The 16,643-nt window shown below is 42.5% G+C and overlaps 1 protein-coding gene across 1 annotated transcript in view; it reads left to right on the forward strand.

Moving 5' to 3' along the window:
• LOC147125252 (short transient receptor potential channel 5-like) overlaps window positions 1–16,643 on the forward strand; it is a 131,638-nt gene that overhangs the window by 94,266 nt on the left and 20,729 nt on the right. The window contains exons 7-8 of the mRNA XM_085999926.1: window positions 10,936–11,131; window positions 14,289–14,492. Of these exons, the coding sequence (XP_085856052.1) occupies window positions 10,936–11,131; window positions 14,289–14,492 (400 nt within the window). The remainder of the gene's footprint in view (window positions 1–10,935; window positions 11,132–14,288; window positions 14,493–16,643) is intronic.

The raw sequence follows: 16,643 nt of genomic DNA on the forward strand, positions 1-16,643 counted from the left end.
GTACATGCACACCAAGGTCCCTCTGATCCTCTGTCTTTCCTTGGGTCTTACCCTTCATTGTGTATTCCCTTGCCTTGTGCTTTGGTGATTGATGGGACTCTGGCCACAATGTCCTAGATCAGCATCAAAATGCCTCATAAAAATCAACATTAGTTTCCCTCACTGATGCTAAAAAATCTCATCCCAAATGATAGCAATACCTCACAATTTTTACTTAATGACCAAAACTGTACAACATGCTGCAGCTTGTTTTTAAAATGTGATTTTCTTTTTCTGCTGATTTGTAAAGTTACGTGCTGGTATGCACTGTGCACTAAGGGGTGAATTTCTGTGGGAGTTTTCTGAGCGTTTGGTGGAGATCCACAGAAACCCCAGAGAAACCTTGGAGCAGGGTCCTATGATGTATCTCTCTCAATCTCACACACTCACACCCACTCATACAATTTGTCCATAGGAGCTATAATTCCCCACTCCCGTTCTATCAGGTTGTCATGTGGAATGAGGTGTTGTGATGCACTGATTACTGCAGCTCTATAGAAACATTGTAAAAACTACTCCCACAATATAGAATTTATCCACAGCAGATAGAAATCCTCAGCACCCAAGGGTAAGGTGCAATATCAAGCCTCAGGTTCCCGACAATAGCGCAGGTTTAAATGGGGGAGACTGCTTACAGTCTCTAAAATTAAATGACCAATTTTATGGCTTGGTTTAGTGATCTCTTTCAGAATTGTGAATATTTTTATGTGTTACGTTATAAAATATATTTGTGATTAATACATGCACATGTGTGAAGAAAAAAAGTGTGTCTGGAAACAATGTGAGGAAATGATTTAAGTTATTTGATTGGTTGACTTATGCTACTTGCTGTTTCATGAATCATAGCTTTGAGAAAAATGAAGAATTTGATTACTGATTTTCAGTTGGTTGTCCATTCCTCATTGATATTTTTGAGTATTTTTGATCTATTCCCAATTAGTCTTTTGGTTATATGATTATTGACTTAGATAAGTGGATATTTCAGGCACTCATTGATGTGTGCCACTTTGAGATGTGACACCTCTGAGGCTACACTTTCAGGTTAAAGCACTTGACACTAGACAAAAGACTTCTAATTTTAAAGTGAGAAAGTGCTGATGACATCAGTCGAGGAGCACAGTTTTTCATCTGATATTCGCCCTTCCTTCCTTAAAGCTGGCAACTCTTACAGAGCTTTGGTTTCACAGGAGCCAGCTGCTCTCCAGTACTTAACCCAAGTGGCCATTTTATTCAGTGAGCCTGGAGATGGAGCATTGGTAGGCTATTTTTTTTTATTACTGCTGGACCATCAAAGTGAGTTTGATATGATCCTTACCCAACTGCATACACAAACATTATTCTAGCAAGGATCACTGGATAGTAGTCAAGAGTGGGAGCACTGGTCAACTTTATCTCCCTAACCCAAGAACACTGTGGCTGATACAGCGCTTCTAGCACAGACTAGTTGAGGTCAGCTGATTCAGCGCAGAGACATACCTGGGATGTTCCTGGTCTGCATTACTCAGCTAATCACTGGATATACTTGCTGAATCATTGAAGGGCATTGTATTTTACAGTTATGCACTATTGTTTAATTGCCATGCTGCATTTTGAGATTGAGGAAATTTGCCAAAGGAAAGCAAATCAATTGGTCACCCTCAGATTTAATTAGGAACACTAGGTTCTTTCTATACATCAAAATATGAATCAACACAGAGTAATTTTTTTCATGAAATATAACCCTGCTTTGACCATGACCAAGTGTTAAGTTTTTTTTTAAATTCATTCATGGGATATGGGCATCACTGGCAAGGCCACCTGGACTACACTTCCTCCCACCCCGCCTCCTGTAAGGACTCTATTCCATTCTTCCAGTTTCTCCGTCTCTGCCGCATCTGCTCCGACGATGCCACCTTCCATACCAGTGCTTCCGACATGTCTTCCTTTTTCCACAACCGGGGATTCCTCTCTACTGTGGTTGACACGGCCCTCGACTGTGTCCGTTCTACCTCCTGCACTTCTGCCCTCACCCCTGCCTCTCCCTCCCGGAACCACGACAGAGTTCCCCTTGTCCTCACCTTTCACCCCACCAGCCTCCACATTCAACGGATCATCCTCTGCCATTTCCGCCACCTCCAGCGTGATCCCACCACCAAATGCATCTTCCCCTCACCTCCCCTTTGACCATTCCACAGGGACCGCTCCCTCCGCGACACCCTAGTCCACTCCTCTATCACCCCCAGCACCCCTTCCCCTGGCACCTTCCCGTGCAAGCGCAGGAGATGCAACACATGCCCTTATACCTCCCCCCTTCCCACTGTCCAGGGCCCCAAACACCCCTTCCAGGTGAAACAGCAATTTCCTTGTACTTCTTGCAATTTAGTATACTGTATTCGCTGCTCACGATGTGGTCTCCTCTACACTGGGGAGACCAAACGCAGATTGGGTGACCACTTTGCGGAACACCTCCATTCAGTCCGTAACATAGAAGATAGGAGCAGGAGTAGACCATTCGGCCCCTCGAGCCTGCTCCGCCATTCAATGAGATCATGGCTGATCATCCAAATTCAGTACCCTGTTCCTGCCTTCTCTCCATATCCCTTGATCCCTTTAGCCTTAAGAAATATATCCAACTCCTTCTTGAATATATTTAATGAATTGGCCTCTACTGCCTTCTTTGGTAGAGAATTCCACAGGTTCACCACTCTCTGGGTGAAGAAATTCCTCCTCATCTCTGTCCTAAATGGCTTACCCCTTATCCTTAGACTGTGACCCCTGGTTCTGGACTCCCCACCCATCGGGAACATCCTTCCTGCATCCAGTCTAGTCCTGTTAGAATTTTATAAGTTTCGATGAGATCCCCTCTCATTCTTCTAAAGGCCAGCGAGTACAAGCCCAATCGACCCAATCTCTCCTTGTATGTCATTCCTGCCATCCCAGGTATCAGCCTGGTAAATCTTCGCTGCACTCCTTCCATGGCAAGAACATCCTTCCTCAGATAAGGCGACCAAAACTGCACACAATACTCAAGATGTGGTCTCACCAAGGCCCCGTTATACTGCAGCAAGACATCCTTGTTCCTGTACTCAAACCCTCTTGCTATGAAGGCCAACATACCATTTGCCTTCTTAACCGCCTGCTGCACCTGCATGCTTACGTTCAGTGACTGGTGCACAAGGACGCCCAGGTCTCGTTGCACTTCCCCTTCTCCCAATCTATTGCCATTTAGATAATAATCTGCCTTCCTGTTTTTGACACCAAAGTGGATAACCTCACATTTATCCATGTTATATTGCATCTGCCATGCTTCTGCCCAATCACCCAACCTGTCCAAATCATACTGGAGTTTCTCGGCATCCTCCTCACAGCACATTCCAGCTTTGTGTCGTCTGCAAACTTGGAGATATTACATCTAGTTCCCTCGTCTAGATCATTAATATATATTGTGAATAGCTGGGGTCCTAGCACCGATCCCTGCGGTACCCCACTAGTCACTGCCTGCCACTCGGAAAAAGAGCCGTTTATTCCAACTCTTTGCTTTCTGTCTGCCAACCAGTTCTCTATCCAAGTCAATACCTTGCCCCCAATCCCATGTGCCTTAATTTTACACGCTAATCTCTTATGTAAGGGGGACCCCGAGCTTCCGGTCGCCTGTCACTTTAATTCACCGCTCCACTCCCACTCAGACCTCACCATCTTGCATTGTTCCACGGAAGCTCAGCATAAGCTCGAGGAACAGCACCTCATCTTTCGATTAGGCACTTTACAACCCCCCCACACGGCAGCTGTCTTTCATTCTGCCAGCGCAATTCACACTTCATCTAGAGCCATCTTTGTTTCTTAACCTGTCCCATTACCATCTCCTTTTGCCTTGAATATCTCTTAATGTCTCTTAACCTCTCCTGCCTTCTGTCCTATCACAGACCTTCCCTTTTGTTCTTTCATCCCCTCCCCCATTTCCCAGCCCTAAACTTGCTTAAAAATCTGTTCCTTTTCCTGCTTTTTTCCAGTTCTGACGAAAGGTCTTCGACCTGAAACGTTAACCCTGTTTCTCTCTCCACGGACTGGCCTGCTGAGTTTTTCCAGTGTTTTCTGTTGTTATTCCAGCATTAATTGAGCCGCCTCCTTGAACCACAGAGGGCAGTTAAGAGTCAACCACATTGCTGTGGGTCACATATAGGCCAGACCAGATTTCTTTCTCTAAAGGGGATTGGGAACCAGATGGGCTTTTATGACAATCCGATAGTCATCATTACTGATACTAGCTTTTTAATTCAAGATTTATTGAATTAACTGAATTTAAATTCCCCAGCTGCCGTAGTGGGATCAGTCCAGGCCTCTAGATTACTAGTCCAGTAACATAACCACTATGCTACCATATTACTTTAATCCCTTATGTACTTAGATGTGATAATAACCCAAATCACTTTTAATATAAATAAAAGCAAAATGCTGTGGATGCTGGAAATCTGCAATTAAAAAAAACATGCTGGGACAAACTCAGCAGGTCAGGCAGCATCTGTGGAGAGAGAAACAGAGTTAACGTTTCAGTTCGATGAATGTTAGTTTAATTAATTTTTTTAATGGCACAATTTACATCAAAATGTAAATGTCAGAAGGTTATATTTTATATGAGGTTTCTGCATGAGAGTTGATAGTATCTGTTCAGGCAGATTCTACTGTTTTAAAAACTCTAAGTCAAAAATATAGTCATTTCAAATTTCCAGCAACTTACATCTCTATAGCTGCTACCACGTGAGTAGTCTGAGATTTGACTTTTTTTGAATTATGTTTTTTTTTGATAAGATGTAGCGTATATATAATATAACAAAATTCCATACATTCCATTTGTGTTTTTTCACATGCACTTTCAGCCAAGGCTGGTAAATATTAAAGTTAATTTATTTACATATGATTAAAACATTTAATTATCCTATCGACTGATACCTTAGGCCATTTAGGCCTAAGATGCATAAGATTAGATTTTCCAATTAGCTATAACAGGCGTAAAATATGCACTTCTGTACACAGCACATCCTAGCATCCCAGCTCAGTTTCCTCCCTGCATATATTTTGCCAGTCACTTGATTTGAAAGTCATTATTGTTACCAGACAACTTATGCAAAGCCTGAAATATACACTGAAGCAATCACAGACTTTGTAAGTGACTACATCCCTTTAAATGTACCCATCACCACTTATAAGCTTTCCTTTAAGAGATTCTTACAGAAGATTCACTGTCCCAATCGGGCAAAGTCCCAAAGCCAGGTCCTACCTAAATAAACGGACTCTCCAAAATCAGCTAGGGTCTGTACACTAACATTTGGGGAGGTCCTACTTATGTACTGCCTATCCAACGCTAAATCAAAGGTCCCAATTTAAAATCTAGACTACCGTGTGCCATTAAAAGAAATACAATTACTGAAACATTTACATTGGCCGGAATTTTCTGCAGGTAGGCGGGTTGAGGGCGGGAGGGCCTCTGAGGTGGGCGGGAAACCCGGGAGGCCGAGTTTCCCGCAGGCCCTGCCGACTTTAACGGCAGGGCCTGATTTGCATTTGAGGCCTCAGTTTCCTGCCTGCCAGATTGCGAGGTTGGCTGGCTGCTGGTGGGCAGGGCTGCAGAAATGGTTCCGGGGGAAGGATACGGTGGGGGTGGGGAGTCGGTTGGGGATTGGGGAGGTGGGGTGGCCAGGGATCAGCTGGGTGGGGGTCGGCCGGAGGATTGGGGATTGGCGGGGGTGGGGGGGGGGGGGGGTGGTCAGCCGGAGGTTCGGCGGGGTGGGGGGAGGGTCGGCTGGAGGATCGACAGGGGTGGAGAAAGGATCTGGGCCGGCCTCATCATCATTGGTGGGGAGGCGGGGGGGTGGGGAGGCCTCATGATGGGGATCAGAGGCCTCGGGAGGTGATCAGATGCCTCATGGTGTGGTCTCTGATCGTGGGGGCTGGGTTAGGTAGGGACCCTGGATCCAGGAGATAGGTATAAAGCCACTTACCTCCTGGATCCAACAGTCTCTGCTTCGCTTTAACTGCTGAGTTTCACAAATTGTGTGAAACCCATCCACATGCAGTTAAATTCAAAGTGGAGGTAAAAAAAGAGACTTCCAGCCTCATTATAATATTTAAATTGGCATTCCGCCCCCTGGGAGCGGGTTGGTCGCCTGCCCCCCATCCCGCCTCCAGTCAAAATGGAAGTGGGCAGGTTGGAGGCGGGATCAGGTCAGGAATCCCATTTTTAACAATTTAACTGCCTCCACGCTCCAAACCCACCCATTTTTTTTAGAGGAAAATTCCGGCCATTATATTTTAGTTTGTTTCGAGGAGTGTATAAAAGCTTGGGATTATAATTAGCCTCCGATATCTGACTGCTTCCTTTTTGATCCACTTTAGGATATGTCCCTCCCACTCTAGGTTTTTTTTTTGTTATTCCCATCTATCACTAAGGTTAAGGTTACAGCTCCAGGTAGAGGTGTAAAAATAAACAATCATAACCTGGGTATGTTGAAGTGAATAATTAATGCGGCCGTGACCAGGCTGAGCAACTAAGTATATTTTGACAGTGTGCAACTGGAATGTTAAGGGTTTTCTTTTTCTGCCGTTGCAGATCCAGATGCATGGAGTTGTCATGTCAGGATTTATAGAATGCAGTAAGAAATGTAATTATAATCAATCAACCCACTGCCAAATTTCACCGAGAGCACAATTGCAGTCTAACTAGAAATTTAATGACTGTATAGAATACAGATTTTGGTCAGTGCTTTCTGTTGTGTTAGGGTTGAATTTTTGAATGATTAAATCAGATCTGGGAACAGAGATTTCCATTTTTTTTGTTGCAATTTATAAAAATTCTTGATTCAAGCAGAATTTTGTTTTTGGATAAAGCAGCTGTGCGTTTATTAGGATTTGGCTGTCCTGACTTCTTCATTAACTAAGCCTTCAGTTGCAGGGAATTTTAGTGCGACATTGGACTTTTTTTGTTCCTTTACAGAATTGCACAGCAATTAACAATTCACAGCTAAAATTTGCAATTCTAAGCTGGTGGAATCAGTGCTGAAGAATGGGATGAATAATCAGTCACCGACCTGACTGTTTACGTTTCACTGATCTAGACTGCTTAACTTGCTGAAAACGAAGAACTGTATTGCTTTTGAGCTACATGTGTCCAATTCGTTTTTGCTGCTTTTTGTGATTTGGGTGATTTTTCAAGGGATTTTTTCCCCTTAAAAACAAGCCTCTTTTCCAAAAAAATGAAAGCTGGTTAAAAGTTACCAAAACTGCACAGAATCCTATTGAATGTTCCCATCCAGTTTTTTTTGTTTCTCCTCACCTTCTCTTGAGGGCACTGGGTCCAATTCCAGGGGTGCCAGCAACCCTCCAGTACCTCCCTTCCAGAACCTCACCCAAGTGGCCATTCTTCATGCACTCGCAGGCTATTTAACCACAGCACAGCCCAGTGCTGTCCTCATGTAACATCTACTTACACGTATTTTTCAGCATGGGCCACTGGATACCAATTAAGAATGAGAAACCTGGCTTTTTCTTTCCCCTCCGTAACCCAGGGACATTGCCGCCAATATTAACACCCTGCTGACACTTTTTGAGATCAGCTAACTTAGCACGCAGGAGGGATTGAATTTGAAATCCTCTTGCTCTTCATGGTTCAGCTATTCACGGGATAAACTTGCTGAGCCAGCAGGCGAGTTCTCTGATATTGAATTATCAAAGAAATTATCTTCTTTACTGTGCTCCTGATGTTGTTCCTGTGGAGCTTGTGTATATATGACTGAACTAAAGGAGCCGAGGTACAGAATTACATAGAATCAACAGCACAGAACCCCCACACGAGCCTCTTGCTACTCTAGGAGTTAGTGTGGTGAGAAAAAAAATGATTTGCCACTGAAGCGATCCCATCAAATTGGTCACACTATAAAAATCAGACAAACAGACTCACAGAAAATAGGCATTTCCTCAGCAAACCTTAAATTGCAGGTATTGAATAATACAGGCCTTAAATCTTTTCCATGATTGTTACGCGTTTAGAGGTACAACATTTTCTGATCAGAATTAATATGAATTACAATACTTTCCGCAAACAGGAAACAATCTAGGCTTATTTACAAAAATTGAAGAAACGGGCACGATAGTGGTTTTTACACTGAGAGTCTCTAACCTAAAACTTAAGAAAATATTCAACTAATTGGCAGCATTTCTTTTTCACCAACATTTCTGCAACTCTTATCTATGTACATTATCCTAATTCAGCATTATTTATGCAGACCTCCATCCCATTTTATTATTGTTCCAGGATTTTCCTCTTTTAAATGAACTCTCTGCTGCTCTTGATTTTGTGTTCTCTCTCAAATACACACTGATAAACATGAATGAAGAGTTTTAACTGCCCCATCAATCAGAATACATTACAAAGTAAACAAGCCAAGCAAAATTTCAAATTCAATGTTTCACTTGTCTTACAAATGGAGAAATTAATAAATCTAATTATTTAAATAAATATTATGTTTCTTTCCTGTAAATGTTGTTTTCATTAAGGTGAGAGATATTGGCCCAGAAATTCGGGTCGGGGGCTTCCCGCGGGTGCAAGCCCCCGACCTGCACTTACCTTGCGCGCCGACAGTTGAGCTCTGGGCTCCCGTGGAATTCCGCTCCGGGGCCTGCTCCAACTCCCGGCGCGCTGTGCTTGCGTGTCCCAGGGGCATAGTTAGTGCGATGCGTCCCCTGGGATCACGTGAGCCATGGGCAGCCAATCAGAGGAGGGAAAAGCCCATTCATAAGTTTGACAGGAAGACCTGTCTAAACTTATGAATATACGGCCCCCAAAATAACAGTAAACCTTCAAATAAAAAATTTTTTAAATCACACTTTTTAAATAAACTATAAATTACATTAAATAACTATTTTAAACAATAATTTAAATTTTTGAAAAAAATAATTTTATAAAAAAACGGGGCTAAAAATAAACTTACCTTGCTTTAAAGTATTTAAAAATAATAAACCTGTGGAAAAAATGTTTTAATTTTAATTAATTGACCACTTACCTTTTAAAATGCAGGCCTTACGCCTGGTTTTTACATTTCTAAAATCTAAAGACTTACCCTCACGGAAAAACCTGTAAAAAAAACGTAAGTTCAAAGCACACGCGCAGACTCCCGCGCGCATGCGATCGACCTCTGAACCCCTTCGTTCAGAGGAACGGAAGTGCCGGTTTCCCGCGCATGCGCAGTGCATGCAAGAAACCGGCACTTCCATCGGGTCCACGCGTGAGTACCCTGTGCGTACTCACCCATGGAGACTCGAATTTCTGGGCCAATAGAACTGCTCATTTCAGGCACCTCGGCATTAAACACTCCAGGTCAGGTAGAGCACGGTTAGATGCAAAATTACCAATATGCCTCCGTTCCAACCTTTAAAAGAGCAGCCCTTACTGCAACAATTTGACATTCTTCCCTTTCTCACATCAGCAACCTTGTGACCTCTCTGTTAGATTCAAAGGATAAGCTAAATGGGCCAAATTACCTTCCATATCTGATTGCCAGTTTAGTGATAACTAATGCCAGATTAGAGGCGGTTCGGTGCTGTGAGCTGATCAACAGTGGGAAATTGGTCGAGGCTGCCCAGATTCATTTCACATAAGGACACTTCCATCCAATCTTCTGGTCTGGATTTGAATTCATGGGTTAAAGCCGAGTGTCTGACTCACTGTTAAGTATTTTTTTTTATTGGAAATCTCACATCTTTTGACAAATTGCTGACCCTTAACTGCTGGTGGTTAGCAGTGCGAGGTTTCAGTTATGATCTATTTCCACACTTTACCAATAACTGCGACCCGCACTCTTTAACCTGGAAGCAGGACCAAGGAGAATTATTCCTTCAGCAATGAAGTGCTGCTGTAATAGATGAATTGGGAAAGAATTTGTAAGGGCAATGAGAAATCATATGTATGAGAAATGGGACACAGCAGGGGTTGAAATCAGATTAATCCCACCCCCCCCCCCCAAAACATGACAATAATGTGTTTCTTTGATGTAGAAGTTCTGCGATGTTATTTTATAGCAAAAGAATTGCTGTTAATGTAGGTTGAAGGTTTTAATAATTTTATTATGGTTTGTTGGATCTAGCAACAAGATCTGCAGTGATACAAGTTTTTTTCCCCTATTGCAGACCAAAGGAGAGCTCTTCTGGGATACACTGCAGCATGCATATTTGGGAAGTGCCCAAGCTATATATGTAATTCAACACATATCATCAGTTATATATCATGTAATGTAGAACGCAGCTTTGTAACAACCTTTAGCAAATAATGTGACAACAATCTTAATTGACACTGTTGTAGAGAGTTGTGATATCCTCCCATGAACTGCCCGATTTCCCAGGTGATTCACGTGAGGCTATCACAACTCTATGGCCCAGTGAGATCAGCACAGAACTAGTGTTACATTTTATATTTTTTTTTAGTTTTTCTGTTTACTTTTTATGCTAATACTTTGGAAATGGGATTTTAAAAATACATTATTAGTTCCCAGTGTCAGTGTTAAGTCTAATCTTATTCTCAGGGGTGAGGAATGTAAACTCCAGAGACCAGGCACATTTCCATTTTTTGTACCCAGAGTCAGTATCTAGCACAGGTCATCAGTCAGATGCAGAGTAAAGTCCTCAGTAATCTAACCAAACGATGTGCCTTAACTTTTCGTGGTTCTCCAAAGAAAAAGTAATTGAGTGTGTGAAATGCTTTGGCATTTTGACACCCAGCAGTGAATCACAGGCTAGAGGTCACTCCTGAGTTTTATATGTTAGACCACTTACCAGGAATTTGGTCCTTGGTTCACACTGTCAGCTGATGCTGCCATTTCTCTGTATAGTGTTAGAATTGATAACATTGTCACATACCGGTCTCTTTTGCAGAATGTTTGAGACGCTACAATCCCTATTCTGGTCAGTATTTGGTCTGTTGAATTTGTACGTCACCAATGTGAAGGCTCGACATGAGTTCACCGAGTTTGTTGGAGCCACCATGTTTGGAACTTACAATGTCATCTCCTTGGTTGTCTTGCTCAACATGTTGATTGCCATGATGAATAACTCTTACCAGCTCATTGCAGTAAGTTAATTCTAATGCTTCTTTACAAACATAATAATTAACCAATACATTTACAGAATAGAGATTGGATGTACTGCTGTTCTATGCCACAACGTGTAAGAGAAAAAGACTTGCATTTATATAGCACTTTTCACATCCTCATGGACAATAAATTTCTTTTGAAGTGTAGTCATAAGAAAATAAGAACATAAGAAATAGGAGCAGGAGTAGGCCAATCGGCCCCTCGAGCCTGCTCTGCCATTCAATAAGATCATGGCTGATCTGATCCTAACCGCCAATCTACTATCACAGAACCATCTCCTGAATCTAACAGAATTAGACACACGAAATAGGAGCAGGATCAGGCTACACGGCCCCTGGGCTCGCTCCGCTACCCACAGGGCTCACTGTTGTTTTGGAGGTGAATGCAAAAAACAGCCAATTTGCAGACAGCAAGGTCCCACAAACATCAATGAGATGAATGAACAGTTAATCTGTTTCAGTGGTGTTGGTTGAGGGATGAATGTTGGCCAGGAGATTTCCCTGCTCTTTGAAAAAGTGCCACGTGATCTTTTACAATTCGTCCTACATTGTGACTTCCCAATTTGATGAGCTATTTGAGGGAATGGTGCACAGCAAAGGCCAGACACTGCACTGCAGGGAGGAGGTGAAAATGTGAAGAGGGAATTAAAACATGCCACACATTGTAGCACCTAGCTCAAAAATGGCTTTGGTGAAGGTGATAGGAACAGATTCGCTGTCATCTGCCTCTTAGTTGGAGAATGACGATGAGTACATAGGTAAGGAATAATTAGAAATTTGAAGGATAAAAATCAAGAAAGGTCAGTGTATATTACAGGGCTAAAACAAAATGTCTTAGGGAATTCAATATATGCCAGAGTTTTTAAAAAAGTAATTTGTTCCTGATATGTGGAGAGTGAAGCAGTGCAACCCACAGCTGATCTCTGACCTTTGCTGTGTCAGCTGATCTCAGCTAGGACATCAGTAGAGGCATTAAAATTGTCAGCAGTCCCTGCTCAGGGCAGGAAAAATGATCTAGGATTGCCACTCCTATTTGCAACCCTTACAGGAATTGCATGTGCAGTTGCTAGGTCGGGACAGTGCCAGGCTCACTGTGATGTCTTGTGCAGTTAGATAGTCTGCTGACACTCACTGTCATGGCTCACAAATGGCCACTTGGGTGAGACACCAGAGGGTGTCCAGTGCCTGTGGAACTGCACTCCAATTGAGGGAGTCACCACCTTCAGGAGAGAATGAGAGAGGAGAAAAATTTAGAAGGTATGAGGATAGGGCTGGGGAATGGGACTAAGTGGAAAGCTCTGTCAGGGGGCCAGCACAGGTAAACTAAGCTGAATAAGAACATAAGAAATAGGAGCAGGAGTAGGCCATACGGCCCCTCAGGCCTGCTCCGCCATTCAATAGGGTCATGGCTGATCTGAATCTAGACTCACGTCCACTTCCCTGCCCTCTCCCCGTAACCCCTAATTCCCCTATCTGCTAGGAAAATGTCTATCTCCATTTTAAATTTATTTAATGTTGCAGCTTCCACAGCTCTCTGGGGTAGCAAATTCCATAGATTTACTACCCTCTGAGTGAAGAAGTTTCTCCTCATCTCAGTTTTGAAAGAGCAGCCCCTTATTCTAAGATTATGCCCCCTAGTTCTAGTTTCACCCATCAGTGGAAACATCCTCACCGCATCCACCCGATCAAGCCCCCTCACAATCTTATATGTTTCAATAAGATCGCCTCTCATTCTTCTGAACTCCAATGAGTAGAGTCCCAACCTACTCAACCTTTCCTCATACGTCAACCCCCTCATCTCTGGAATCAACCGAGTGAACCTTCTCTGAACCGCCTCGAGAGCAAGTATATCTTTTCTTAAATATGGAAACCAAAACTGTACGCAGTATTCCAGGTGTGGCCTCACCAATACCCTGTATAACTGCAGCAAGACTTCCCTGTTTTTATACTCCATCCCCCTTGCAATAAAAGCCAAGATTCCATTGGCCTTCCTGATCACCTGCTGCACCTGCATACTAACTTTTTGTGTTTCATGCACCAGGACCCCCAGATCCCTTTGTACTGTAGCACTTTGGAGTTTCTCTCCATTTAGATAATAACTTGCTCTTTGATTTTTTCTGCCAAAGTGCATAACCTCACACTTTCCAACATTATATTGCATTTGCCAAATCTCTGCCCACTCACTTAGCCTGTCTATGTCCTTTTGCAGGTTTTTTATGTCCTCCTCTGTGTCCCATAAAAAGCTATAATTCTCAAACTGGGAAAAAAAGAAAGTGATGAGCAGCTGACATAGCAAAGTTCACAGCTAATATCTTGCAATACAAAGTACATAGCTGGTATCTCATACTATGCAGATAATATCATACAGTAAATGGCTGGCATCTGATACAAAATTCAGAACTACTACTTTATCTTGCACAGTTAATATATAATTCACACTTGCTTTCTTACAAAACAAATTACATAGCTCACATTTTACAATGCAGTTCATTTATAACGTGTGGCTAATCTCGTACAATGATGCTCAGTTTGAATCATGCATACAGCTAACTGCACGCGTGCTGTGTTTTTGTATTTATTTTTGAAGCTTCAGCTTAGATTCAGTCCTTCCAGAGTTACAACATGTGACGTTATTTTACAGAACACACTATTTCTGCAGTTCTTCATGAAGGCCAATAACATTTTGACGGAAAATGAAAAACTAGACATTTAGGCAAGAATTCTAATCGTGCGCTTCTGAATCACTGAAGATTGTATCTGCCAGTTGAAAGCGCTAGTACTGTGTACCTCGGTGCCAGCATCTTGCACTGTAGGTTTCTGTGACATTTAAACAAAAAATAATCAGAATCAGGCCACCAAAATAATAGGCTTGCTATTTGAACCTTAATCTGATCTAGAAATACAGATTTGATTTACACTGCAAAGTTTAAAATCTGCAGAATAAAGTATCAGTCTGAGACACTACAGTTGTCAGAGAGCACGTAATGCAGAGAGACACACTACAGTCACTGGGAATCACAGACAGCGGACAGAGACACAACAGTCACCAGACAGCATTGGTAACAGAAAGAGAGCCACAATTAGGAATGTTGACAAGATGTTTTTATCACCACCTGTGTCTTTGATCCACTTGCAGGACCATGCTGACATTGAATGGAAATTTGCCAGGACGAAGCTTTGGATGAGTTATTTTGATGAAGGTGCAACTCTTCCACCACCTTTCAACATCATCCCCAGCCCAAAGTCCGTCTGGTACCTCTGTAAATGGCTGCACGCTCAGATCTGTCCAAGCAGAGATTCAGAGAATGAGCAAAAGCACGAGAATCTCAGAGAATTTACAGTATGAAATCTCATCTTTTTAAAATTTTCCATCAAGTTCCATATTCACTTTTCCCTTCCCTCTCACTGGTGTGCAAATATCTATGCACCATAGTTGGCACATCAGTATGCAAGAACTGGAGGACGTGAGGTCAGTCATTAAGGTATGCTCAGTCCCTACTGGTGTCAATATCAGCCCTGAAATTGGAGAATGTAGGCCTGGTGAAAGGCCTCCACTTCCCACTGGAATATCTCACAGTTGGAGTAATGAGCTAAGGCTTGGGCCTAATTAAGCCTATAGACTTGGTTCCATTTACCTATGCTTAGTCAGCTCTCACAGGAGATGAAACAATTAGGATAGAATCCATGACAGGCAAAGTTGTAGAGTACACGTGCTGTGTAAGGATTGGGCTTGATTGGCCAAATAGCCTTTTCTTGTTCCATGCTTTCTGATGGAGTGGATGGGCTGCCTTTGCTTTAAGATGTTTATACAGCCCAGTTAATGTGTTAAAGGGTAACTCCAGGGGTTAAGTATTGGCAATGATAAGCACTCATCAACCAACATCTCCCCAGTTCAATCAAAAAAGCTAGAAAGATATGTTTTCTGATTGCCTGCTCCAACAATAAAGCCTTGTCCACCAGGAGAACATATCAGGAAATCAGGCATGTGCAGCTTATGATTTTCCATCCAAGTTTACCCTAGAGCTTTTACTTCTCAAAATAGTTGTATTTACTAAACTCTATATTCTTGCATTTTGTTCTGACAACAGAGAATGCAGCAGTATCCAGACGTTTGTACTGCTGCCATCGAGATCAATCACTGCAGAGAATTCTGCACATGTATTTTTCTTCATTTCCACCGAGTATTTATCATGGTTTGTGAAATACTCGGCAGAGACTTAAAAGAAAATCCACAGGTTGTTTGATGGCTGAGTGGCTAATTGCACTGCCATTTCGGGCGCAAACCATACAAAGAAAGTGGCTCCAAGTTCAATCCCCCATCTGTGCTGAGCCAGTTGATCTCAGCCAGGACAGCAATGTGGGGACGACAGCTGGCCGCTGAGCTAGTTGATGAAACAAAAACATGGCAGGATTCCTACTGCTGTTTGCTAGCTAGTGACCGCCTACTGCAAAATGTGTGTATGTGGACATCAAGTAAGGACAAGATCGAGCTTCACTCTTAATATGATCCCCTCCCCACCAAATGGTTAAATAACTTGCCAACTTTGGCTGTCTGGGCTCACAAATGAAGAATGACCATATCAATAAGCTACCAAGGCTGCCAGTGCATATGGAACTGTAGCTCAGCATGGGCCAGAAAGGAGGGAAGAACATTTTTTTTTTATAAATAGAAAGATCCAGACAGACAGTCCATGAGGGCATCTGTTCGGATAATGTTAGTCCAGTATGTCCACTCCATCTTTCTCAGCATAAAATTAATGAACAGAAAGCTTCACGTTGGAGCCCAACAAATTGAATTATTTTCAAAAGTATTGAAAAGATACAGTTCAGGTAATCCAATAGTGAGAACCTGCCATTAACAGTACCATTGTGTACGCTTTCTTCCCCTTTAAGTGGCTGGAGGCCTGCTTAATACAGGACAGAGTCTGACAGAGGATAGATTTCTGATCTTCACTCTTGCCAATTCGTTGCTGTCCTGAATGTTCTAACACCACCGAGTTCCAGTTACTGTGAAATTCTGTGTCATTTTAACGTGAATTTTTAAACCATTGGTAAAATATATTTACCATCATCATTTTTATCTGCCCATTATTCATCGGAATGTTATAGAAGTGACACTACATTGATCACATAAGAACAAAATAATAATGCCGTTTGAAATAGCAGCTCAGGACCCCAGCAACTTTTAGAAACAGAAAAAGCCAAATACAGGAAACTTCGCGATATCCGGCACCGACGGGACCGAGCTGCTGCCGATCTATCAAAACTTCCGGATAGACCAGCGCTAATGTTGAAGGATACGGAGGTTTTCATCTCCGTATCTGACAACAAACACTGTTGCTTAGCAACAGCTTGTAAACACTCAGCCCGTACCTTGGAAGCGTCTCTGAAGCTGTTGCTAAGCTACAGAGATGCTTTCCAGAGCCTGACTGTTAAAAAAAAAAAAAAAAAAAATGCTAGAAGAAAAAAAACCTAACCAAAACGGCTGCTG

This window comes from Somniosus microcephalus, chromosome 1 (genome assembly GCF_052327205.1).
Source record: "Somniosus microcephalus isolate GS21.2 chromosome 1, FLI_Smic_1.0, whole genome shotgun sequence".
NCBI classification, from domain to species: Eukaryota; Metazoa; Chordata; class Chondrichthyes; order Squaliformes; family Somniosidae; genus Somniosus; species Somniosus microcephalus.